The sequence below is a fragment of the Chiloscyllium punctatum genome, chromosome 3 (assembly GCF_047496795.1).
Source record: "Chiloscyllium punctatum isolate Juve2018m chromosome 3, sChiPun1.3, whole genome shotgun sequence".
Lineage (NCBI taxonomy): Eukaryota > Metazoa > Chordata > Chondrichthyes > Orectolobiformes > Hemiscylliidae > Chiloscyllium > Chiloscyllium punctatum.
Window position 1 is genome coordinate 46,721,629 of NC_092741.1, and position 25,366 is coordinate 46,746,994.

General features: G+C 39.7%; 1 protein-coding gene across 8 annotated transcripts in view; it reads right to left on the bottom strand.

Moving 5' to 3' along the window:
* LOC140458400 (protein lin-28 homolog B-like) overlaps positions 1–25,366 on the bottom strand; it is a 252,221-nt gene that overhangs the window by 78,383 nt on the left and 148,472 nt on the right. For all 8 annotated transcript variants that reach the window (XM_072552918.1, XM_072552937.1, XM_072552927.1 and 5 more), the window contains one exon: positions 23,354–23,538. In XM_072552918.1, the coding sequence (XP_072409019.1) occupies positions 23,354–23,538 (185 nt within the window). The remainder of the gene's footprint in view (positions 1–23,353; positions 23,539–25,366) is intronic.

Here is a 25,366-nt window from a genome sequence, read left to right on the forward strand (position 1 = left end):
ATGACTTCCCATGCACAAAGCCATGTTGACTATCCCTCATTAGTCCTTGCCTTTCCAAAAGATGAAAGTCCTGTCCCTCAGAATTCCCTCCAACAACTTGTCCACTACTGATGTCAGGTTCACTGGTCTATACTTCTCTGGCTTTTCCTGAACATCATTCTTAAATAGTAGCACCATGTTAGTCAATCTCCAGTCTTCTGGTACCTCACCTGTAACTAACAATGATACAAATATCTTAGCAAGTGGTCCAGCAATCACTTCCCTAGCTTCCCACAGAGTTCTAGGGAACAACTGGTCAGGTCCCAGGGATTTATCCAATTCTATGCATTTTAAGCAGTCCAGCCCCTCATTTTCTGTAATGTGGACATTTTTCAAGATGTCACGATCTATTTCCCCACATTCTATATCTTACATATCCTTCTCCACAGTAAACACTGATGCTAAATACTCATTTAGTATCTCACCTATCTGCTGCACTTCCACAATCGGCTGCCTTGCTGATCTTCGGGGGCCTTATTTTCTCTCTAGTTACACTTTTGCCCTTTATGTATTTATAAAATCCTTTGGATTCTCTTAATCTTATTTGCCAAAGCTACCTCATGTCCCCTTTTTGCCTTCCTGATTTCACTGTTAAGTGTACTCCAAGTGCCTTTACACTCTAAGGATTCAGTCGATATTTGCTGTCTATCCCTGACATATGCTTACTTCTTTTTGTTAAGCAATACCTCAATCGCTCTAGTCATCCCACATCCCCTACACTTATCAGCCTTGCCTTTCACCTAACAGGAATATACTGTACATTTACCGCATTTTTGAAGGATTCCCATTTTCCAGCTGACTCTTTATTTGTGAACATCCACACCCAATCAATTTTTGAAAGTTCTTGCCTAATACTGTCAAAATTGGCCTTCCTTCAATTTAGAACTTCAATTTTTAGATCCCGTCTATCCTTTTCCATCACTATTTAGAACCCAACAGAACGATGGTCACTGGCCCCAAAGTGCACACCCTTTGACACCTCAGTCACCTGCCTGGCCTTATTTCCCAAGCACAGATCAAGTTTTGCATTTTCTCTAGTAAGTACATCCATGTACTGAATCAGAAAATTTTATTGTACACACTTAACAAATTCATCTCCATCTAAACTTTTAACACTATGGCAGTCCCAGTCTATGTTTGGAAAGTCAAAATCCCCTACCATAACCACCCTATTACTCTAACAGATAACTGAAATCTCCTTACAAATTTGTTTCGCAATTTCCCTCTGACTATTAGGGGGTCTATAATACAATCCCAATAAAGTGATCATCGTTTTCTTATTTTTCAGTTCCACCTAAATAACTTCCCTGGATGTATTTCCGGGAATATCCTCCTTAAGTACAGCCGTAGTGCTATCCCTTATCAAAAACGCCACTCCCCTTCCTCTCTTGCCTCCCTTTCTATCGTGGGAGAAGGTGAGGACTGCAGATGCTGGAGACCAGAGTTTCTATCCTTCCTGTAGCATTTGCACCCTGGAACATTAAGCTGCCAGTCCTGTCCATCCCTGAGTCATGTATCTGTAATTGCTAATGATATCCCAGTCCCATGTTCCTAACCATGTCCTGAATTCAACTGCCTTCCCTGTTTGTCCTCTTGCATTGAAGTAAATGCAGTTTAATTTATCGGTCCTACTTTGTTTTTTTGTTTTGCACCTGCCTGCCCCGACTGTTTGACTTGCTCCTTTCCCAAACTGTACCAGTCTCAGATTGATCTCTTTCCTCACCACTCCCATCCACCTCACCCTTCACAATCTGCAAATGCAGAAAATAGCACCGTCTTATTGCTCTAAAAGAAATACTGCTCCAAGCTAATTTAACTCTTATGGTTTCTAACATTTAAATGTAATCAAGAAATAGATCTCAATAAAACATGTCATCAAGAAAGAACCCATTCTACTCATTATTGTAGATTTACAGCAAGGCTACACATTAAAATCTCTGCACTTGTCTGTTCCTGTGCTGTGAGCTCTCCCACACAGGTTCCTCCAAGGTCAGCTGAGAATTTTGCTGTTTGTTAATCTTTCCAAGACACACTCCCATGACTAGAGATGGACATTTCAAATAGCAAAAGACAGTAATTGTGCAGATTCACTGCTATGTCAGACAACAGTATAGGTTTCTTTCTCTGACCATGTGGTCACTGCCTTTGTCTGTCTTCCTCTTTTTTAAAGTGCCGTTGTTTTGATCTTTTTCTCCCAAAGTTCCAAAGCAATGTAACAGCATATAAAACAGTAATTGCTGCTCCTGAAATTGGAGGAAATCGCCTCCAACATCTGAAATACCCCAAAAAAGGAGCAGCTCTTGCAGCCACAATTTTTTTCCCATTCTTCATCTTGGATTTCCCAGAATCCATTTTGACCATTGGTGTTCTTTGATAAAATACATATCTTTTGGTTTGTTGAAACTCCACGGGGATCACGGAAGTACATAATGGGATAGAGAAATAAACTCTAAATGAAATGGTAAGAGGGAACAGGGTCAGGATTGTAAAAGGTAAAATTAGAACTGACATCAGGAAGTATTTTGTTACAGAGGATGATCAATATCTTGATCAAAACACTTGGAGGACCTTCTAACAGCAAGATGAACTGAGTGGCATTTTAAAAGGTTAAGACAGTTAAAAGGATCTCGGAAGTCAATCTTGTGAATGACTGAAGACTGAATGATCTTTGATACAGGAAAGATAATTCCACCTGTATCTCAGTGCGAAGTCGATTAAAATTGATTTCTAAAGAGATGCAAATTTTTGATAGCTGTGATTAAACTCCTTAAGATATATAAATAATGCATAATTGTTTCATAACTTCTTTACACAGAGTTTTACCAACAATTGATAGAACTTGAAATCTGTAACTGTATACCAAACATTAAAGGAATGTCAGATTATGTTTTCACTGACTGAACAGAAACTTTGAATTTTGCCTCAATGGAAGCATTCAGATTCACTGCTATACTTCCAGCACTACTGAGTGTTACCAGATCAAAATCCAGGAACTCCTCCATCACTGTGGAGGTCCCTATACCTAAAGGACTGCAGCAGTTCAAGAAGGCAGCTCATCTTCTAAAGGACAATTAGGGATGGACAATACGGTTGGCTCTGCCAATGAAACCCACATCCCTTTCAATACATCTTTAAAACGTTCTGACCTTTTAATCTGTATGTATTATGCTAAAAAATGACTTCAAAGTGATTAATCATATATAGAATGTAGTACCAAGTACTTCCAGTTGTTACTACTAATGGATTGCTTTCCCCTGTGTTTGGAAAAGCTACTGAATGGTGCTGTAAATTTCCAAAGAGAAGGAAAAAGTATCTCGCTTTGTTGCAGAATTTCCCTAATTTTCAAAATATCAAGAGAGGACATTGCAGAGCAATCCAGAGTCAGAACCTGGCAAATACGGCAATGCTGTTGATGAGAACAAGGGAAGACATGCCATTGAGCACATGCATGGCATGGTGACTTTGACCAAGACAGTTTCAATCTTATTGCAAGGAGTACAATCAAATGTGGAGGATTCAGACAGTGAAGAGTTGAGGGCTAGCTTTTGAATAAAGATAGGAAGCTAGGGAAACAAAACGTATAGACAAATGGTTTAATGCTCATGTTTCAGAGTGCTGTTATGGCAGTTTCCCCCCAAAAAGTTGGAGATTGGAATGGGGTAAGGGCTTCAGCAGCACAGATATTGAAGTCAAACTCCAGACCGATTCCCATTGGAGGGGGTCGATTGGAGAAGGTCAGACACCAGACTGATCCCCATTGGAGAAAATAAAATGCCTAGCTGATCCTTATTGATGGAAGTCAGGTCCCGGGCTGATCTATGAGAGTGAAGTTACTGTGGTCTGTAGCTCTTTGTTTCTAAATTTGAGGAACATAGGACTTCTCAACATTGGATTGGGCATTGGATCATTCAAGCCTGCTCAGCCATTTAATGCAGTCATGGCAGACCTGGTTGGAGTTCCTGTCTGCACTCCATAACCCTCAACTCCTTTGTTTATGAAAAAATCCATCAAACATCCTGGAATAACTTCAATGACACAACGTACTGCTTTCTAGGGAAGCAAATTCAATATTTTAATATTCCTCAGTGACAAAAAAAACTTCTCATTTCATTGCATGAAGGGAGACTCACTTATTTTTAAACTAGTCTTCCCTCACAAGGGGAATTCACCCATTCAAAATCCTTCAGGACTTCACATGTTTCAAAAAGATCATATCTTATTTCTCTGAACTCCAATGAATTCCAATTCCAGGATGATAGCCAGTGAGTTAACTAGTAGAGTTCCGCAGGGGACTATTCATGTTATACATTAACAATCTGGATAAAGGAACTGAAGACATTATTGCTAGTTTGCAGATGACACTTGGAATGAATCGAATTGGCTGAAGATTAATATCTTAAGATACAGGGGACCTGTGGAGGAGATCATGATAGATTATTGCTTTTGCATTTCGGACTGAAAATGAACTCCAACACTTCAGCATTTTTTTGGTACTGATTTGGTGCATACTCTTGCATAATAGAAGATGAAGTTATTTATGAAACATCTTTCTAATGCAATCATATCTTTTTATCAAATGAGGGACAAAAGTTATACAAAAAATGCTCCAGACGTGGTCTCAATAAAGCCCTAAATAAGTGCAGCAAAACCTCCCAACTTTTATATTCCATTTCTCTTTGTATAATTAGTACTCCCTGATTCAATGAGAGAAGATAGTCATTAATTAAAATAAAATAAATTTACTAAAATAAAGTGATTTGCTTGCATCATAAGTCATTGCAATCCAGAAGTATTTCATTGTGTGAAACTTAAGATATTTGATGTATCGCTGTGTAAATGTAAGTCTATTATAAATTGATGCTCACCTAAATAGAGTTGGATCGCTCAGAACGAGTAGGTTAAATATTAAACTTTCCAGGATTGCAATTATTTCAAGGGAAATATATCATTGTCCTTACAAAAAACATTCCATTGTTCTTTAAAACAGCCTTAACCCGTAATCTTACATCTGAGACAGAAGAATCACAACTCATTACAGCCAAGCTAATTTTCAGCTACAAGAGGTGATTTAACAGGATGTTGCCAGGTATGAGAGGTTTGAGTTATAAAGAAAGCTGGGTAGGCTGGGACTTTTTTCACTGGAGTGTAGGAGGTTGAGAGGTGATCTGATCAAAGTTTGTAAAATAATGGGAAGTATAGGTAGAGTTAGTGATAGTCGATACCTAATCCATGGGGAAATCCAGCAGCGAGAACACAAGTCCTTTATATCGCCTTATTGCAGGATGGGGGCTATGGGGAAGGGTGGGTCAGAGGCAAAAAAATGGGATTAATTTCAGAGAGCACCTACTTGCTCCCCCACCAGGCCTGTGATTGCCACCCGAGTAAGGCAACTGGAGCCCCACCCCCTTCCAGACAGGGCAGGCAGGTCACCATGGCTTTTCCAGTAGGGAAATTAAATCACTTCTCTGACTCAGGAAACAGACAGGTGACCAGCAAATGGTAAGGTGAGGACCTCAGGTCCGTTAATTGAAAACTTAAAGGCCCTTAATTGCTGGTGAAATGAGAAGGTAGTCAAAAGACAACTTTGCCCCGGCCAAGCATTTAATTGTCGAGGTGGCATGATGTGGATAGGTTTCTCTCCATCTCCTTTGGACTTACCATCTCCAGGGAGGGGAGATTGCATCCTCTGTTTCACTCTGCACAGTCACTGCCAGCCTGGCTGAGGACTTACAGTCATAGAGTCATAGAGATGTACAGCACGGAAACAGACAATTATGGCCAACTCGTCCATGCCGACCAGATATCCTAAATTAATCTGGTCCCATATGCAAGCATTTGACCCATATCCCTCACAACCCTTCCTATTCATATATGCATTCAAATCCCTTTTAAATGTTGCAATTGTACCAGCCTCCACCATTTCCTATGGCAGCTCATTCCATGCACACACCATTCTCTGCATGAAAAGCTGCCACTTAAATCCCTTTTAAATTTTTCCCCTCTCACCTTAAATCTATGCCCTGTAATTTTGGACTCCACACCCTGGGGAAAGGGGTGTCTATTTACCCTATCCATGCCCCTCATGATTTAATCAACATCCATAAGATTACTCCTCAGCCTCTGATGCTCCAGGGAAAAAGAGCCTCTCCCTGTAGCTTAAACTTTCCAACCCTGGCAACATCCTTTCTGAACCCTTTCAACTTTGACAATACCCTTCCTATAGTAGGAAGACGAGAACTGCAACTGTACCTGTGCTGTCTGCCAGCAACCTCTGACCTGCTTTAGTAGCCTTGGCATTTACAGGGCTGATCCGGTTAGATTTGTTGAATTGTGACAGGTTGTGTCTTTCTGGGCAATTATATAAAATTTTAAAGCACAAGTTCGAACAAGGACCAGCGAGAGGTGGAACAACAAGAAGGAAAGCTGTCACCAAAGATGTTCACATGCAAACGATACAGCAATATACATTTGTTGCAATACGATGGCTTTGGAGACACATAATCATCAGAAAAAATGAAAAAGCATCCTCAATAACGAATAAGTGTGACTGAGAAAAACAGCAAAAGGAATAAATGCAGACTGTGCTGGAAGAAAGAGGTACAGAATCTTGCAATTATAGAATGGTCACAACACAGAAGGAAACCATTCAAGCAACTGTGCCTGTGCTGTCTGACAGTGCAAGTAACTCAGTTACACACCCCTGCCTTTTACCTCAAGTCCTGTAAATAATTATCTAATTCCCTTTTAAAAGCCATGATTGAATCGGAGTCCATTGCTCTCGAGCAGTGGATTTCAGATCCCAACCACTGAATGGGTAAAGCCAATTTTGCACGTATAGTCACGGAGTCATAGAGATGTACAGCACGGAAACAGACCCTTTGGTCCAACTTGTCCATGCCACCAGATATCCCAACCTAATCTAGCCCCATTTGCCTGCATTTGGCCCATACCCCTCTAAACCCTTCCTATTCATATACACACCCAGATGTCTTTTAAATGTTGTAATTGTACCAGCCTCTACCACTTCCTCTGGCAGCTCATTCCATACACGCACCACCCTCTGCGTGAAAAAGTTGCCTGTGAGATCCCTTTTAAATCTTTCCCCTCTCACCTTAAGTGTATACCCTTTAGTTTTGGTCTCTCCAATCTTGTGGGATAGACCTTGTCTATTTACCCTATCCATGCCTCTCATGATTTTATAAACATTTATAAGATAACCCCTCAGCCTCTGATGCTCCAGGGAAAACAGCCCCAGCCGATTCAGCCTCTCCTTCTAGCTCAAAACATCCAACCCTGGCAACATCCCTTGTAAATCTTTTCTGAGCCCTTTTACACTTCACAATATCCTTCCTACAGCTGGAGACCAGAATTGCACGCAGTATTCCGATAACAACCTAACCAATGTCCTATACAGCCGCAAGATGACCTCCCAACTCCTATATTCGATGCTCTGATCAATAAAGGCAAGCATATCAAACACCTTCTTCACTGTCTGATCTAGCTGTGACTCCACTCTCAAAAGAACTATGAACCTGCACCACAAGGTCTCTTTGTTCAGTAACACTCCCTAGGACCTTACCAGTAAGTGTATAAGTCCTGCCCTGATATGCGTTTCCAAAATGCAACATCTCAGATTTTCCCCGTCCTATCATGCTTCTATTCCAGATTTCTGTATTCCACAGTATTTTGCTTCCATTATAACTAATAAGGTTCTTGATGTAGTTTGTTCAGATGGATTGCCATGGATTTCCATCAGTGGCTTTTAGTGCATTTCTGTTAAATCAAACTATCGACAAAAAGTCTAAAATCGCACACCAAGTTATAGGCCAACAGGACTATTTGGAAGCACTAGCCTTCGGAGCGCTGCTCCTTCATCAGGTGGTTGTGGAGTATAAGATTGTAAGACACAGAATTTATGACAAAAGTTTACAGTGTGATGTAACTAAAATTGAATATTGAAAAAGACCTGGATTGTTTGTTAAGGTGCACCTTCAAAACATTATCTGGGCTGACATGACACCAATTGTTAAATTTCGCTTGAGAATGTAACCTTTAAAAAAAGTTTTATGATTTACATATGAAAGAACTGAAACCAACATGGTCATTCTAAAAGATGAGAGACTTAACAAACAATCCGGGTCTTTTTCATTATATAATTTCTGTTACATCACACAGTAAACTTTTGCTATAAATTCTGTGTCTTAAGAGTCTTATTCTCCACAACCACCTGATGAAGGAGCAGTGCTCCAAAAGCTAGTGCTTCCAATTAAACCTGTTGGACTATAACCTTGTGTTGTGTGATTTTTAACTTTTTACACCCCAGTCCAACACCTGCATCTCGAAGCCATAACAAAAAGTCTGCATTCTTTTGACGCATATAAAAGAGACACGGAGCTGGGCAAAATCAAACTACATGGACAGCATTAAAGATAACTTGTGTACTTTTGGTCTGCTGAAACATGAAAACATCTTTCCTTCGGAACTTCAGGGTCTTGATTACTCCAGAATGGGATAGTTGGAGATAATCAGCAAACAGTGCATTTGTCTTTCATTTCAAGTATATTATTTTCTCCCCCTCAACACTGGAGCATCCAAATGGCTCCTCATTCATCTTCTGCAGGAAATGCCCACAATACAAACAAAATCCTTAGGTCACTTTTATAACGCAGGTTAAGATAATCCCACAGTCAATTTTAATTTCTTTTGGCAAGGTCAGCATTTATTTCCCATCCCTAACTACACCTGAACTGAGAGGCTAACTTAGTCATTTCAGAGTGAAATTAACGAAGACATAGCTGTGGATCTGAAGTCACATGTAGATCAGACCAAGTAAGAAAGGCAAATTTCCAGGGTATTAGTGAACCAGGTGGATATTCACAACAATCGATGACAGTTCAGTGATTCTAACCATGATACCAATCAATTCTAGATTTTATTAAATTAGCTACAATTTCAGCAACTGCCACAGTATAATCTGAACCTATGTCCCAGAGCTTTAGTCTAGGCTGGTGGATGATTAGATATTATGTCTCCATCTTCCCAATCTGAAAGAAACCCAGCTAGTTTAGGTGCTCAAATTCTCACCATGCTACCATCTGATGGCGATCATTTGCTAAGTATGATATTTATTGACATATAACCTAAAAATACATATAAAGTCTCTTCCAGGTACTTCACTGTCAACAATAAGCTGGAACGTGAGATATTGCATTAACTATCAGAAATCACACATGAAACAGAGTTAATCAACAATGATTAATAAACATTTCACATTACTCCAAAGGATGGTCAAATGTCCTTAGGCCAAATAGCTTACTTCTGTCATGGTTTCCAGTCAAAATAAATGACCTTAGCTTCAGTGACTAAAGGTCACTTGAATCGGTCTTTCTTTCCATATTTATGATTTACTTTTGTTCTGTCCAAATCACTAGTAATCACATTAACTATTCATCTTGCAGGCCTCTGAAATGTTAATAACCAGCAGAAGTGCCAAACAGACCCCCTTCAAAGTCTAGTACCACTGGTTACGTTGAGTACAGAAAAGTGGTTAAAACGGCATCAGACTAAGCGTGATTTCTAAACTAGCGTCATTAAAAATAATCCAAGGTGTCTGATTTTCAGGATATCTGTTTAATCATAAAGGCTGGAAGTAAAGCGTAGCCATGTTTTAAACTGCAAAATAAGTTTTTAAACTTCAAATGCAGTCAGTATTTCTGGAAGTTGCCAAGAGCATATCCAGAGAGGATGTACTCATTTACCAAAGTACTGTGTAAAAAGAAAATTCCTGTAGATCTTGAAAATCTAAGGAGAAAAAGATTCTGAAAAATATTCAGCAGGTCAGGCAGCATCTTGATCAGAACTGAAATTATTACAGATATCATTACAATAAATAACTTAGAAAGTAGAACAAGTGTAGGTGGTTACATGGTGGGCAGTTGGTTGAGGAGAGAGAGGGAGAGAAAAAGAGAGACAGACAGACAGAGATACCACATAAATCCAGTGAGTTTTAAGGAGATTAGGTCAAGAGAAGATGACTGTTAAAAGACAAACCTGACAGTAGTGAAGGACAAAAAAGTGGCATGGTAAGAGCAGTATTATCAGATGATTGTATCATTCTGCTTCTGTTGATTACTGGCACATTATTTCTGTTCCTGGATGTTAGTAAAAATGTGTTCTCCAATGATAACACTGTCAGTTATAAAAAGGAAAACATGATATTTGGTAGTTGGGGATGGAACTGGGTGAGGGTGTGGGGCGGGGGCTGATTTGTTCCTTGGAGTACATGAATATTTATGAGCAACCCCACACAAAATAGTTGCAAAATCAACGGCTCAGATGGATCCTTTTCAGTCCCCAAAGTACTCTCTCAGGAGGCTTTTCAAACTAAAATAAATCTGCATGCTCTTTATTCCAATAATTGGTGGGTTTTATTTAAGGTATTCATTCTCCATTACCAATTGGTTCTTCATCCTTTTTAACTTAAGCTTGTACCTAGCACCATTTATACAGTCATAGAGTTATACAGCATGAAACAGCAGTTTGACCTAACTCATCCATGCCGATTAGGAATCCTAAACAGTCCCATTTGTCTGCATTTGGCCCATATCCCTCCAAACCTTTCCTATCCATGACCCAGTCCAAATGTCTTTTAAATGTTGGAATTGTACCTGTCTCTGCCACTTCCTCTGCAGCTCATTCCATACATGCACCACCCTCTGACTGAAACAATTGCCCTTCAGGCCCCTTTTAAATATTTGCCCTCTCACCTTCAACCTATGTCCCCTAGTTTTGAACTCACCAACCCTTGGAGAAAGACCTTTGCAATTCACTTTTATCAATGCCCCTCATGATTTTATAAACCCCATATAAGGTCACACCTCAGCCTCTGACACTCCAGGGAAATATTCCCAGCCTATCCAGCAAAAGACAGCCCTGAGTTCCCTTAAGTAGGTTCCATCAATTCAATACAATCTACCTGAAGCATCCAGACCACTGCTGTCATCTATAGAGAGGGAGAGATATTTGGTTGATGGGTTTGGCTGAGTGGGTTGGGAAGGTTGAACAAGAAGTGACCACATTATAGTCAGGTCTGTTTTGGCCAATGTTTCTTTTCCACTTCTCCAGACACCAAGTTTATCTACCCGTCCCCATTTTCTTCACTCGGAAAAACAGTGGAATTAGAATTGGCAACCATCTAGAGTTTGTCCTGGAGTCTGCAGACATAAAAGATTAATCTCCAGGACTCGGCCATGTATTTTAAAAAAAAATATTTACTAAAATAATAATAGAAATGATACTAAAAGTCTGCTCAACAATGACCTAATATGATCATTAATAGACTGACTGATTTCCAGTGTGTGTGGTCTCTGGGCTGTGATGTCCAGTAAAGGTGGTGGTTAGCCCCTTATAAAGTCCTTAGAGATGACACGGAGTATCACTAAGTTAACTATTCACTGCGCGACTCACTGCAGGAGGGGATTAAATGCATCCCTAGCCTCGTTTCTGATTTTAGCATTCATTTTCAAGAGGGCTAGAATACAAGAGCAGAGACATACTGTTGAGACTGTAGAAGACTGGGGTCAGACTGCATTTGGAATATTGTGAACAGGTTTGGGCCCCTTATCTATGGAACGGTGTGATGGTGATGGAGGGGGTCCAGAGGAGGTTTATAGATATGATCCTAGCGATGAAGAGCTTGTCATATGAGGAGTGGTTAAAGACTCTGGGTCTGTACTTGATGGAGTTTAGAAGGTTGAGGGGGAATCCCATTCAAACTTACAATTAGGGCTGGAAAGAGTGGGTGTGGAGAAGATGTTTCCACTAGAAGAAGAGACTAGGACCTGAGGACATAGCCTCAGAGTGATGGGATGACTACTTAGAACTGAGATGAGGAGGAATTTATTCAGCAAAGGGTGGGGAATCTGTGGAAAACACTGCGACAGAAGGCTATGAAGATAAATCATTAATTGTGTTTAAGACAGAGATAGGTTCTTGATGAGTAAGGGTAGAAGGGAGAGTAGGGTTGAGAAACTTATGAGCCATGATTCAGAGCAGACTTAATAGGCTCAAAAGCTTATTCTGCTCCTATATCTATTGTCTAAAAGGTTCTCTTGGGAAGATATTATTAAGGACTCCATTAGCTACACTGAACATGCTAAACACATGACATTTATTGCCAAGATATGGTTAAGCACTCAGATGCCAAGGATGAACTCTCCATGGATTTAGTGGGAAGGTATATGGTAAGGCAGTACATTGTTCAGCACATCCACCCTCCCAATCTGTGCCTGGGACATCATGTGTAGGAGATCCTGTGATGGGATTTCCAGGAATAGGTCAAACCAAATTTGGCAGTCTTAAATGTTTCCATTTTTGGGAGCTTGTCAACCACCCATTCTGACATCAGAGACATTTGACTTCTTTCAAATCGAGGAAACGAGCTGTAGGCTGGCAAACAGTGACATTCCTGGTCTGTAAGGTCCAGTTCTATCATCTCATGATGGCTGACTGACGTCTTAAAAGCATTTAAAGGTAGACCTTTTCTCCTGAAAGCACTGTCTCTCTCAATTTTGCTCAGTAGTATCTTTTAAAATGTCAGCATATGGTCTCTTTAGATCTACCTGAGGCAGGAAAAGATTTGCACCATGTTACTGTGACAACTTCTCTTAAAAATCAGCACCAACTCTGCCAAGTGACAACTTAATTGCAACTCTCAAATGCTATTGAGTTATATGCTATTGGCGTACACCAATTTTTTTTTGATAAATGATTGAGATAAAAGTGCAACAAAAGGCTAACAGATGATTGGGATTGCATGAATAACTTCTTTAGCGGCACAGATTTTTAAGCCACGTTCTCCATAATGGTCCCACGGTTGTTGCCATGCCAATCAATTACCCCAAAGAATTCAGAGTTATAGATACATAATTCATCATATAATTCATCAGTGTTTCGGAAACAATTGGCACTCCTAAGAATCACAGCAATCTTCCAGTGCTCTTTAAATTCAGCTCTTTGGCATTTACTCTGATAAAAGCAAAATACTGGAAATCTGAAATCTAAGCAGTAACATTAGACAAGAAAGCTTGACTCTGTTTCTCTGTCTACCGATGCCACCACACCTGCTGAGTTTCTCCAGCATTTTCTGTTTTAGCTTTATTATTTGATATGGACCTGTGTTGAGTATTTTTGCAATGAATGAAGAAAACAACAGATTACCCTGGAAATTGCAAGATTCAGTCCAGCACTTAGCATTACCCATTTTCGCAAGTGTGGGAATGATGTCAGGTCGTGATTTGTAAAGCTTGGTGCACAGTGCAGCTTGCTGCTGCCAGAATTGGCTGCCTCTACTTGTGTGAGGTTGGTAGCTCATGAGTGTGAGGACTGTACACAAATAGACCTGGTAAGAGCAGGTCTGAACTTTTTGTATATCTCTGAATAGCCTAGGAGAAGAAGGGAACCCTTTCCATATGGGTAAAAACAATGACTGCAGATGCTGGAAACCAGATTTTGGATTAGTGGTGCTGGAAGAGCACAGCAGTTCAGGCAGCATCCGAGGAGCAGCAAAATTGACGTTTCGGGCAAAAGCCCTTCAGCAGGAATGATGAAGAGCTTTTGCCCGAAATGTCGATTTTGCTGCTCCTCGGATGCTGCCTGAACTGCTGTGCTCTTCCAGCACCACTAATCCAAAACCCTTTCCATGTGGCTGTGGGAAACTTTGGGGAAGGTCAGGTTAATATTGAAATGGTTAAAAACACTCATATCTATTTTCTAAATGTTTTGAATAATGATTTTTTTTAAGTAAATTGTCAGGCTCACTGTGATCATCAACAGACTTGCCAAAATCAACTGTCAATAGTGTAAAATACAGCCGTCAAGAGGACCTCCCAAATGTGCCTGTTAGAGGCAGCTGTCAAGCCTTTTAAAAATCCTGCTCTTTAAATCATAAAAAAAATTAAAACAAAATATTGGTTGTTATTTATCCCTGCTGACATCAACATAAAGGTTTCCGTTACTGTATATGTGCCACATGATAGATTGATAGATTCTTGTTGTCTCGGGGAATTAAGGGCTACGGGGAGAATGCGGGTAAGTGGAGTTGAAGTGCCCATCAGCCATGATTGAATGGCGGAGTGGACTCGATGGGCCAAATGGCCTTACTTCCACTCCTATGTCTTATGGTCTTATGATTGATTTCACAACTAAACGTTAATGTAGTAGGGTGCCAGCATTTTGTAGTTTGATTGAAGCGATGAGTAGTTATGGATTCCAATAATGGAACTATAACCCAAACCCTACTGCATGTTGTTAGGAGAGATGGTGCCCTTGAATAACGGCTTTGTTCTTATAACCCATTATATAATTGCAGAAATGTAAATATCGTAACGTTTTAATCAATTAAAGCTTGTTTACCAATTTAGGGATGTCTGCATTACACATTTAGATTTTTATTAAATAGAATGTTATTTAATTTAATTTAAATATGGGTCCTCAGGTCCATGTTGGATACAAAATGAGTTTAACATAGTGGTGTAAGAGTGGTGAATGGAGGTGAGCCACCATTGGTTGGCATTGGGACATGGTATGGAACAGTGTGAGAGGTGAAAGCAGGGGGGATAGCTGATGTCTTATTGGTATTTTCTGAAACTTGATCCATGTGTTTCACAGAGCTGGAACTCTCATGACTCCAAACACCAGACTTGTGGCTGAAGATCAGGTTGTCAATCTCAACACTTTTATCAGGTCGCTAGGCAAATCAGCTCTTTCAAATAAATCAATGGATTTTTCTTTTGATAGGAGAAAAAAATAATGTTCAAGTTTAGATAGGTGAAATGAAAACCACTTTAAAATTCCATGGAATTACACTGTGAGATAGGATTAATCCTAAGATTTCACAGTGAAGGTGGCCTGAGGTAGCAGTGATGATAATATATCATTGAATTTTACATCCAGTATGAGAGAGAAATTTGGATGCAAGAATTCTTAAAAATTTACATAGAAAGTATCAAAAGGCATGAAAGCAAAGCTAGCTAAAGTCAATCGGCAATTTATAATAGGAAAGTAAGATTTTAAAAATATAAAGAAATAATAACTGAGCATTGGTCCAATAGAAAGTGACACTGGGGAGATAATAATGGAAAGTAAGGAAATGGCAGATGAAATTAACAGATATTTTACATCAGTCTTCATGAAAGCAGATACTCCTAACATGGCAGAAGTGACATAAATCAGGAAGTGGGATGAAGGAACTCAGGAAAATCACAATCACTAAAAAGGTGGTATTAGGGAAAATGTTGGAGCTGCAGACTGACAAGTGTTTGGGTTCAGATAGACTTTATCCAAAGGCCATAAAAGAAGTGCCTCATGAGATAGCTGAAGCATTGTTTCAGTTTTCAAAACTCCTTTGATCTGAGGTGACCTCAGAAGATAGTGAATGTAACTTTCTTTCAAAAAAGGAGTCAGAAAGCACGAAGTTACAGGTCAGGTAGCTTACATCCGATATAGGAAAATGTAAGATGGTATTATTAAGGAAGTTCAATAGGCAAGTTCAAGGTTAATTCAGAGTCAAGATTATTTTCTTGAATTGGAAATCATGTTTGACCAATCTATTAGCATTGGTTAAATGGGTAACATGTTTTACGAATAAAGGGGAAACAGTAGATAGAGGTACTATGCTTTGCAATTTCCAAGCCATTGAGTAAGGTGCCATATAAAAAGGCTATTGCAGGAAATAAAAGCTCATAAGGCATACAGAGTATCATAATGGCATGAACAGAGAATAGGCATAACTGCAAGTTGGCAAAATGTAACATGTGATGTGCCAAAGGGATCGGTGCTGCAATCTCAACTATTTACAATTTAGACTTAGATGAAGGGACAGAGAGTGTGATTGTCAAATTTCCTGGTGGCACAAAGATTGGTAGGAAAGCAGATTGTGAAAAAGGCACATGGAGATCACAAAAAGCTATTGATAAGCAAGTGGGCAACATGCGGCATATGGAATATAATGTGGGAAAATATTGTCTATTTTGACAGGAAGAGTTAGAATAAGCATTATCTAAATGGTGAGAGATTGCAGAGCTGGATCATCTTGTGCAAGAATTGTAAAGCGTTAATAAGCTTGTACAGCAAATAATAAGGAAAGCAAATAGAATTTGCAATTTATCGCCAGGGGAGGTAAATACAAAAGTAAGAGATTATACTTCAACCATAAGGGCCCTGGTCAGATTGCACCTGGAGTAGCACGCATGGTACTGATCACCTTACTTAAATGAAGAATGTAAATGTTTTGGAAACAACTCAGAGAGGTTTATCAAACTAATACAGGGAATGACAGGGTTGTCTATGGAGATTTGTTGGGCAGGCTAGGCTTATATTTGGATTTTCAAAAATAAAGATGGAACTTCATTGAACTATTAAAAGATCCTGTGGGAGTCTTGACAGACTAGCTATGGAGGAGAAGTTTCCTCTTATGGGAGTATACCCATTTAAAACCAAGATTAGGAAAAGTTTTTATCTCCAGAAGGCCATGAATCCTTGGTTGCACTTCAAACAAGCGGAAGAACCATCAGTGTCTGCCTGGATTCAGCAGCGGCCAAAGACCACCCACAAGAAGTGGGTGTCAGGATTATTTTGAGTTTCAGACACAAGCTAGGGTGAATGGCATATCATTTTCAGATCCTTCTGCCTCACTGTCCTGATAATCGTGTTGATGCTTTCCAGCTGAAATGTTTTAGATTGGACCCACTGTCTAATTGTTGGCCAATTGTTGGCCATTTCAGCAAAAATGGCAGATGTGTGACCGTTTTCCAAACAGGGCAGCCATCGTCTCCCATTTGAATTTGACTGCAGAGTTTAGAATCCCATTGGGAAAATCACACCCAGGAATCAAAAACACTTTACATGCAGATTACGGAGGGAAAAATCAAGTTACATCAAACGCTGTAAACATGGACACTTCTAACATTAAGAGTGGGGAAAAGTCAGTGTTGCAATGCCTGAAACAAAGGATCCAAATGACACACAGCAAGGTCCCACAAACAGCAAGGTGGTAACAGCAAGGGCAAGACGAGTTAAATCCTATTGGTTAGGATATCTAGGATAACTTTACTGCACTTCATCATGCAATCTTTTATTTCAACTGAGAGGTTTAAGCTCTCATCTGAAAGTTGGCACCTTAGATAGACCAGCTATCCCTGAGCAGTATCATAAAGTCTTGATGACAGATCAGCAATCAAATGTTGGGCCACATTGTCATGCAGTCATATTGACTTTGAAGCCACTGGAAAATGCTGGGCGTGACCAGATTCCAGGACTCAGGGCACTATTCACCGAGACTCCAAATTTTTGATAAGATAAAGGTCTAAGTAGTGAGCCTACACCCTGCATCCTTGACCTGGCCCACTCCTGACCTTATACACTCCATTGCATTTTATAGAACCCTACTTTTTCATAGTGTTGGGCCTGTTTCACGGCCCCCTCAGAACAGATGTGTACTACAGTCTGGATTTGGGAATCTTTTGCAAGATAATGCCTTACATATCCCTACCATATCAACTTGTGCCCTCTCCTTAAACAGAATGGCACTTCTTAAACTCCAAGCCAACAGTCCCATGCCCATTCATCCATTATACACTCTGTACACACACCAACAAACATTACAATATCAATGGCATATGTGGAACAATTAAAAACACATCTGTAATGCTTCTTTAAAAAGATGGTTGCTGTGCAAATATCAAATATCCAGACTTGTAAAGTATCAATAACACAAGTTATAAGCACTTAATATCTCATTCTGGTGTAAATAAACATTGAGCGAATGATTAACGTGCTTTTTTAAAGCACACCTGTATCGATACTACAGTGCTCATTAGCTGTGTAGAAGCTGCGTAGTAAGTGAGTGGATATCCATGTGCCACGAGTTAGCAAGGAAGTTTTGAGATGCTGTTGGGAATGGTTGTTTGGGGATGGGCTGGGGGTAGGGAAGGAGATAGGGAGAGACACAATCTGGCATGGAGGGCATGAGGAACCATTGTTGTGAGTTGAGGCATGAATTGCCTTGGGTCAGTGACTGAGGTGGAAGGGCAAGACGAGTTAAAACATGAGCAAGCATCTTGACGGTGAAGGGGAGAAAAAAAGCAATTGCGCTACTCTCAGTTCTGAACAGGATGAATAGAAAGGGTGGAAAAAGGTGAGGCATTTCCATCTCTCCTGCATTAGATAATCTTTTTGATTAAATTGGGTGAATCTCCTGCACAATGTTATGATGCTATTACATATTATAACTATTACAAATCATTGGATGTGCCAATATTCATATTATTCCCCACAAGCTTTTCATACTGTGTTCCAATTCTAAATCAAAAACCATCTATCCCATTCCTCTCAGATATTTGTAAGAACTTATTCCACAAAAGAGCACACAATGGCTCATTGGTTAGCAATATCAATCAAAAGAGCTCAAGCTTTGACTCAGTGGTAACATTCTTTACTTGCTTCTAAATCAAGTACTTGTGGGTTCAAGTGATTATTTGAGAAGATACAACCCAGTTTTCCTCTCCCATGTATTAGTATGAATGTACCAGGGTAATAAGATGCTAAACTGAGACTCCCTGCATCCCCCTCAGGTAAACCTAAAACAATGCCCCAAACTAGTTCAAAAAGAACATTGGCGTTCTCCCTGATTTCTTGGCCAATGTTTATCCAACAACTTCTGTCACCGAGACAAATAATCTATTTTGGGCAGCTCCAAATGGGGTGCCATTTTTTTTTCCTCAGTTAAAAATCACAAAAAATCAGGTTATAGTCCAACAGGTTTATTTGGAAGCACTAGCTTTTGGAGCTTTGCTCCTTCGTCAGGTGATTGTGACAACCACCTGATAAAGGAACAGCGCTCCGAAAACAAGTGCTTCCAAACAAACCTGTTGGACTTTAACCTGGTGTCGTGTGATTTTTAACTTTGTCCAGCCGAGTCCAACACCCAGCTCCTCCAAATCATGACTTTTTTTCTCCTTTATGTCTAAACTATTTCACTGGCTGTAGACATTGTGTGGCTGTAGCTGTATGAATGCAAGTAATTTCCTTCTTTCATAAACTCAACAGTGTTTGGGCAGTGTTCTTAGGTCAGGCATCAAGACTCAAGCATTTGCTTCTTGGAAAAAGTATCTTTTCCTCTCCATCTTCACGATCCACAGCTCTCGACAAATATGGTACAGGAATTTTTGATTTCATTTTTTGCTTATGTTATCCTGACACAATACAATCATTTCTGGCAGGTAAAAACAATAACTGCAGATGCTGGAAAGCAAATACTGGATTAGTGGTGCTGGAAGAGCATTTCGCAGCTCGTTGGATGCTGCCTGAACTGCTGTGCTCTTCCAGCACCACTAATCCAGTAACCATTTCTGGCAGCCTAACCTACAAGCAGAAAAAGGCTGTTCTTGCATTTCACACAGAACTCTGCAAGATATTTATTTATTTTCCATATGTTACTAGACTAGGAATTGTCAGAATTTCTTGTAACGAGATAATAACTTGGATCCTAACTGGCCCAGCATACCCTCTTATTTGCCAGTGCTTGATCGGCATGGCTTAATTACTCAATTTTCCAAATTGTAGAGGTCAAAATTGCTGTCTTTCACACAAGTCCAGTTCATTTGCAAGAGGTCCCACTACATTCTTTACCTGACTCATTTTGGTTTTTGGAGTAGATATAGATATCCCCCAGGTCCAATGTTGCAACTTGAGTTTCCCTGAAACTTGTTTCTACATGCAAATTCCCCTCCAAGCCATTTAGCATCCTGATTTAGCAATAAATCACAGTTTAGTTAGTGCCATTGAGGCAAAATTCTGGAACTCCTGAAAATTGCAGCTTAAACACAATGTGGGGATTAGACTGGACTCTGGAAATAAACAGCACAGGGCTCCCCTAAGGAGGCAGATTTACTTTACAAGTTTAACATCACAAGGAACTACGATACAAGTTTTAAAATTTCATCAGCATTTGTTGGTTCTCCTGGACACCCCCAAGTTGATTTGAAGGGTTCACATAAGAACCATTAGAATCATTTGGCAGTGTAATTTCAATAGATCATTCTCTAACCTCCTGCCATAAAGTTGACAGAAGCTTTGGAGAACAAGTGGATAGATATAACAATATTGCAGCAACAACAACTGCGCAAATTTCTGCATTTAAAGGTTTGTTGTTTCTATTAGGTCCACTGGGGCACAATCTTAGCCTGGTAAAGCAGAGTGAACTATAGCACTGGAAGTAAAAGATTAAATGTTGATACAAGGTGCAAAGAAAAATAAAATGTAACTAAAAAGCAATATTCCTACAAGGTGTATAAAGTTGTGTAAAACATTGAGGTAATTATGTCCTAATTTCCAACACTTTTAAGGCCTTGATTCAAAGTAAAAATATGGCCAGGTCTCAAGACTTGTTTTTAAAATCCATTATAGAATCCATTAAAACAAGTGAACTGTCATGCTGTTTCAGGGACATTCAGTCTAATAATCATGAGGTTAGTTTTCTGTTTTAACATGGGATGTGCAAAGGTTGGCAAGGCCAGATTGCCCATCCACAAATGCCCTCGAACTCATTGGCTCTCTAAGACATATTAGAGGGCAGCCACTGGTCAACAACGTTATTGTGAATCTGGAGTCACATGTAGACCAGATCAAGTGAAGATAGTGGATTTGCTTCCCTGAACCACATTAGTGAACCTGGTGAGTTCTTATGACTATTGATAATGTTACAGGCTAGCTTATAATTTTGGATAAAATATTGATGACATTGACATGTAACAACCAGCTCTAGATTTTACAAAAGCCGAAAAGGACAGTAATATTTTTGCATTAATTCACTGGTCATTGACGTTGATGACTGGCCAGCATTGGTTGTCCTTAAGAAGGTGGTTGTGAGCTGCCTTCTTGAACCGCTGCAGCCCATGTCCTGTAGGTTGACCTACAATGTCCTTAGGATTTTTACCCAATGACAGTGAAGAAATGGTGATATATTTCCAAGTCAGGATGGTGAGTGGCTTGGAGGGTAATTTACAGGTGGTGGTGATCCCACTTATCTGCTGCTGTTGTCCTTCTAGATCAAAGTGGTTGTGGGTTTGCAAGGTGCTGCAAAGAATCGTTGGTTAAATTTTGTAGTGCATCATTTAGATACTAATTGGTGGTGGAGGGAATGAATGTTTGTGGATGTGGTGCCAATCAAGCAGACTATTTGATCTGAATGGTGTCAAGCCATCTTGAGTGTTGTTGAAGCTGCACTCAGTCAGGCAGGTGGGGAGTATTCCATCACACTCCTGACTTGTGCCATGTAGATGATGGACAGGCTGAGATGAGTCAGAAGGGAGCTACTCACTGCAGCATTCCTAGCCTCTGACCTGTTCTTGTTGTCATTGCTTTAATAGTGAGTTCAGTTGAGTTTCAATGGTAACTTCCCAGGATGTTGATATTAGGGTAATGCCATTGAATGTAAAGGAATGGTGGTTAGACCGCCTCTTATTAGAGGTGGTCATTGCCTAGCATTATGTAGTGTAAATGTTACTTGCCATTTGTCAGCCCAAGCATGGAAATTAGGAGAAAGTGAGGACTGCAGATGCTGGAGATCAGAGCTGAAAATGTGTTGCTGGAAAAGCACAGCAAGTCAGGAAGCATCCAAGGAGCTTCTCATTCCTGAAGAAGGGCTCATGCCTGAAATGTCGATTCTCCTGCTCCTTGCATTCCTCCTGACCTGCTGCACTTTTCCAGCAACACATTTTCACCAAGCATGGATATTGTCCAGGTCTTATTGCAACGGGACAGGGACTGCTTCAGTATCTGAGGTGTTGCGAATGCTGCTAAACATTGTGCAATGATCAATAAGCATCCCAATTCTAACTTTACGATGAAGAGAATTGATGAAGCAGCTACAGCTGGTTGGGGCTGGGACACGACCCCGAGGAACTCCTGTAGAGATGTCATTGAGCTGTGATGACTGACCTACAACAACCACAATTATCTTCTAATGAATGGCTCCAACCAGCAGAGAGTTTGCCTCCTGATTCCTATTGGTTCATGTTTTGCTCTGGTACCTTGATGCCACACTCAGTCAAACAGGGCCTTGACTACAAGGCCTATCACCCTCACCTCACTTCTGGAATTCAGCTCTTTTGTCCTGGTTTGAACCAAGGCTGGAATGAGATCAGGAGCTGAGTGTCTCTGGCAGAACCCAAACTGGGCATCACTGAGCATGTGCTACTTGCTAACTTTGTTGATGACAACTTCCATCACTTTACTGATGATCAAGAGTCGACAGATGAGGTAGTAATTGGCTGGTGTGGATTTGTCCTGCTTTTGTATGGAGGACATATCTGGATAATCTTCCACATTGTTGGGTAGATGCCACTCTTGTAACTATACTAGAACAGTAGGTGCACAAGTGTTCAATACTACTATCAGATTATTATTAGGGACCATAGCATTTGGAATACAGGTTGTTCTACTATAATGTAACAGTTGCATTCCTCTGTGACCTTACGCTACAGAAAATTGCACTAGAGAGGATCACTATAGAAAATCGCTATACCCGTTCAATAGAAAGTTCACGTTATCCAAACAGCATTCACAATTCATCAATCGCACTATAGCCATGTGTCATACCAGAATGACCTGTATAGATTAATCAGCCAGATAACACATAAATATAATGTTACAATCCAGGAGGATGGTGGTCTAGAATTTCTTCTGATAGAGGAACACCTTTCTCTGTTTCATTCACATACATTTGCCAAATGTCAGTGGAGACTTCTACTAATTTCATAATTGATCCTGTGTGGTTTTCTGTGCTGTATACGAACAGGCAAATCAGCAAGAAAGGCTTTTTTTTAATGAAGCCAAATGGAAGAGTTCTCACTGAGACATGGAGAAGGCACATTGGAGCCAAATACAGACAAATCACTAAAGCTGGAGTGTCAAATTTTCCATGCAAATTTTGAAACCAGAAATTGAAATTGACTAGACTGGAATGGAACAAACAGAATTCACTGGGTGACAAAATGGAGCAAACATCAGCTGAATAAAAATGGCATTAATTCCTGTGCAGAATAGTTAGAAGTATTACCTAACGATGAAAGCAGCATTATAGTGCAAGTTTCTTGGTGTTGCAGGAGAATTCTCAGACCATGAGGGAAAATTGGGAATATCCTACTTGTATGCAAATCGTTCAGCAAAAGAGGAGGATTGCTGTAATGAACACTTCTAATTTAATTTTGCAACAGTTTAGAAAATATATCTCATTCAACACAAATAATAATTTTACCGGTCTCCCTTTGGCTTTCGTTTTTGTACAGTCTTCCCCTTCGGCCGCCTCTCACTGCCTGAACAAGGGGTACCTCCTGGACCTGTTACCCGTATTGACTCCAGGCCTTTGGAAGATTTTTTAAAGGTGAATTCTACAGGCTCTCCTTCTTTTAAACTCCTGAATCCATCCATGTAAAGTTTGCTCTGTGGATTAGAATACAAACGAGGTATAAATTAACAGGCGGTGATAGTACTGGACAAGTCCGATCACAGACTGAAATCTGGCCTTGATTCTTTTTTTGTTTAAGTGGTTAACATGGTGGCTTATCACTGAGTCATATTGACTCAAGACAGTATCTTTAACAGTAGAACAAGGGTTTATAAACAAAAACTGACCTAAATATTAATGGCATTTAATACAATCCCAAAGCACACAGCAAAGCAATGTTTCAATCCATTTCCTGACCTGATCAATTACAAAGACTCATATCTAGAGAAATTACACTGTATATCTCAAAACCTCAGCACTCTACTTAATTGACTCCTTTTGGGTTCTTTCCGTAAGACTATGGAAACAATTCATAAGTCCTTTCCAACGTGAACTTTTCACAAATCTAAAAGCTTAAAATTTCTTAGTCCTTAGTTCTAAAACTGTGGAGATTTCTAATCAAACTCTTCTGGTTTAGAAGTTCCATAACTATCCTTCTGCAAAGCTAACCTTTTACCTGAATTCATTGTCTCAGAGAAACTGAACTGGCTTCTAAACTCAATATTGGGTTCTTCTGAACTCAAGTGAAAACTCTGAAATGCAAAAACATTTGCTCATCTAAGATGCATCTAAACCGAAAACAAAATTTCATGGTCATTCTACTGGTTCTAAACATCACTTAATATAAGCATCTTTTCATTAACACTACAGACATTTGCTATTACCTCCTCTCTGATATATAGGGAATTAGATCGCTGTTCCAGAAAGACACTCTGACCTTGTTTTCCGTGTTTAGTTTAAGAGAAAATCCTTCAAAAAACAATAAACACGTATACACCAATATTTTGAAATATGAACTCTAAAAATGGTAATAAATTATACATGTTCCATTCTTACATATTTATCTCTGCCACTTCAACTCTGATGCTGGGTAAAAGAAAATGGAGTAGGGTGCAAATTAAGCTTTTGGTAATAAGCATAATTGATTAAATATATAATTCCTTATTTCGCAGGATTTGTAAAATAAAAAACCCAAATGAAATGATTTGAAAACTTTAACAAAATAATACTAGACCAATGACAATGCTGCAAATGTGCTTGGATATTAATAAAGTGAGATAATACATTTTGGTGTCATGAAAAGATTAAGTTCTTTTTTTATCTTGTCCATAATAGTTTGAAGAGGTATAAAGAATCAAGCTTGATCTTTAGTCCAATTTCCGATTTCAAATAAAGCTCTAGTCAGCTGGATCTTCCAGTAAGATGTTCCAAAAGTGGAAAGTACAGGATTATTATCTGCTGTCACACCACTATCCACAGCTGTACCAACATTCGAGAAGATCAATGCAATTGAAAACAAACCCATCCAGACCTTAAATATTCACTCTCTCCATTATTGGCAAACAATACCAGCAGATTGTAACTCATACAAGTTGCACTGCAGTAACTTGTCAAGCTTCCTTGGACAGCACATTCCAAAATAGGCCTTCTGCAATGTTAGAGGACAAGAGTAGTGAATGCATAGGAATGCCATTGTCTTCAAATTCCTTTCCAATCATATATCATCCTGATATGGAGCTATATCGCTATTCCGTCACTGTCACAGTGTTAAAATTCTGGAGCTCCCATTCGACATGACATAACAGAATTGGTTCAAGAAGGCAAATCACCACCTTCAAGAAAATTAGGAATGGACAACACCTTGCCAGTGATGCTTAAATCCACTGAAGTATTTAAAAATGCTGCATAGCTTAATCAGACTTGGGTTCAGAGTTTTGTGATTACATGGCATCAACGGTGGAAGTGGCTGAAAATCATAGGTCT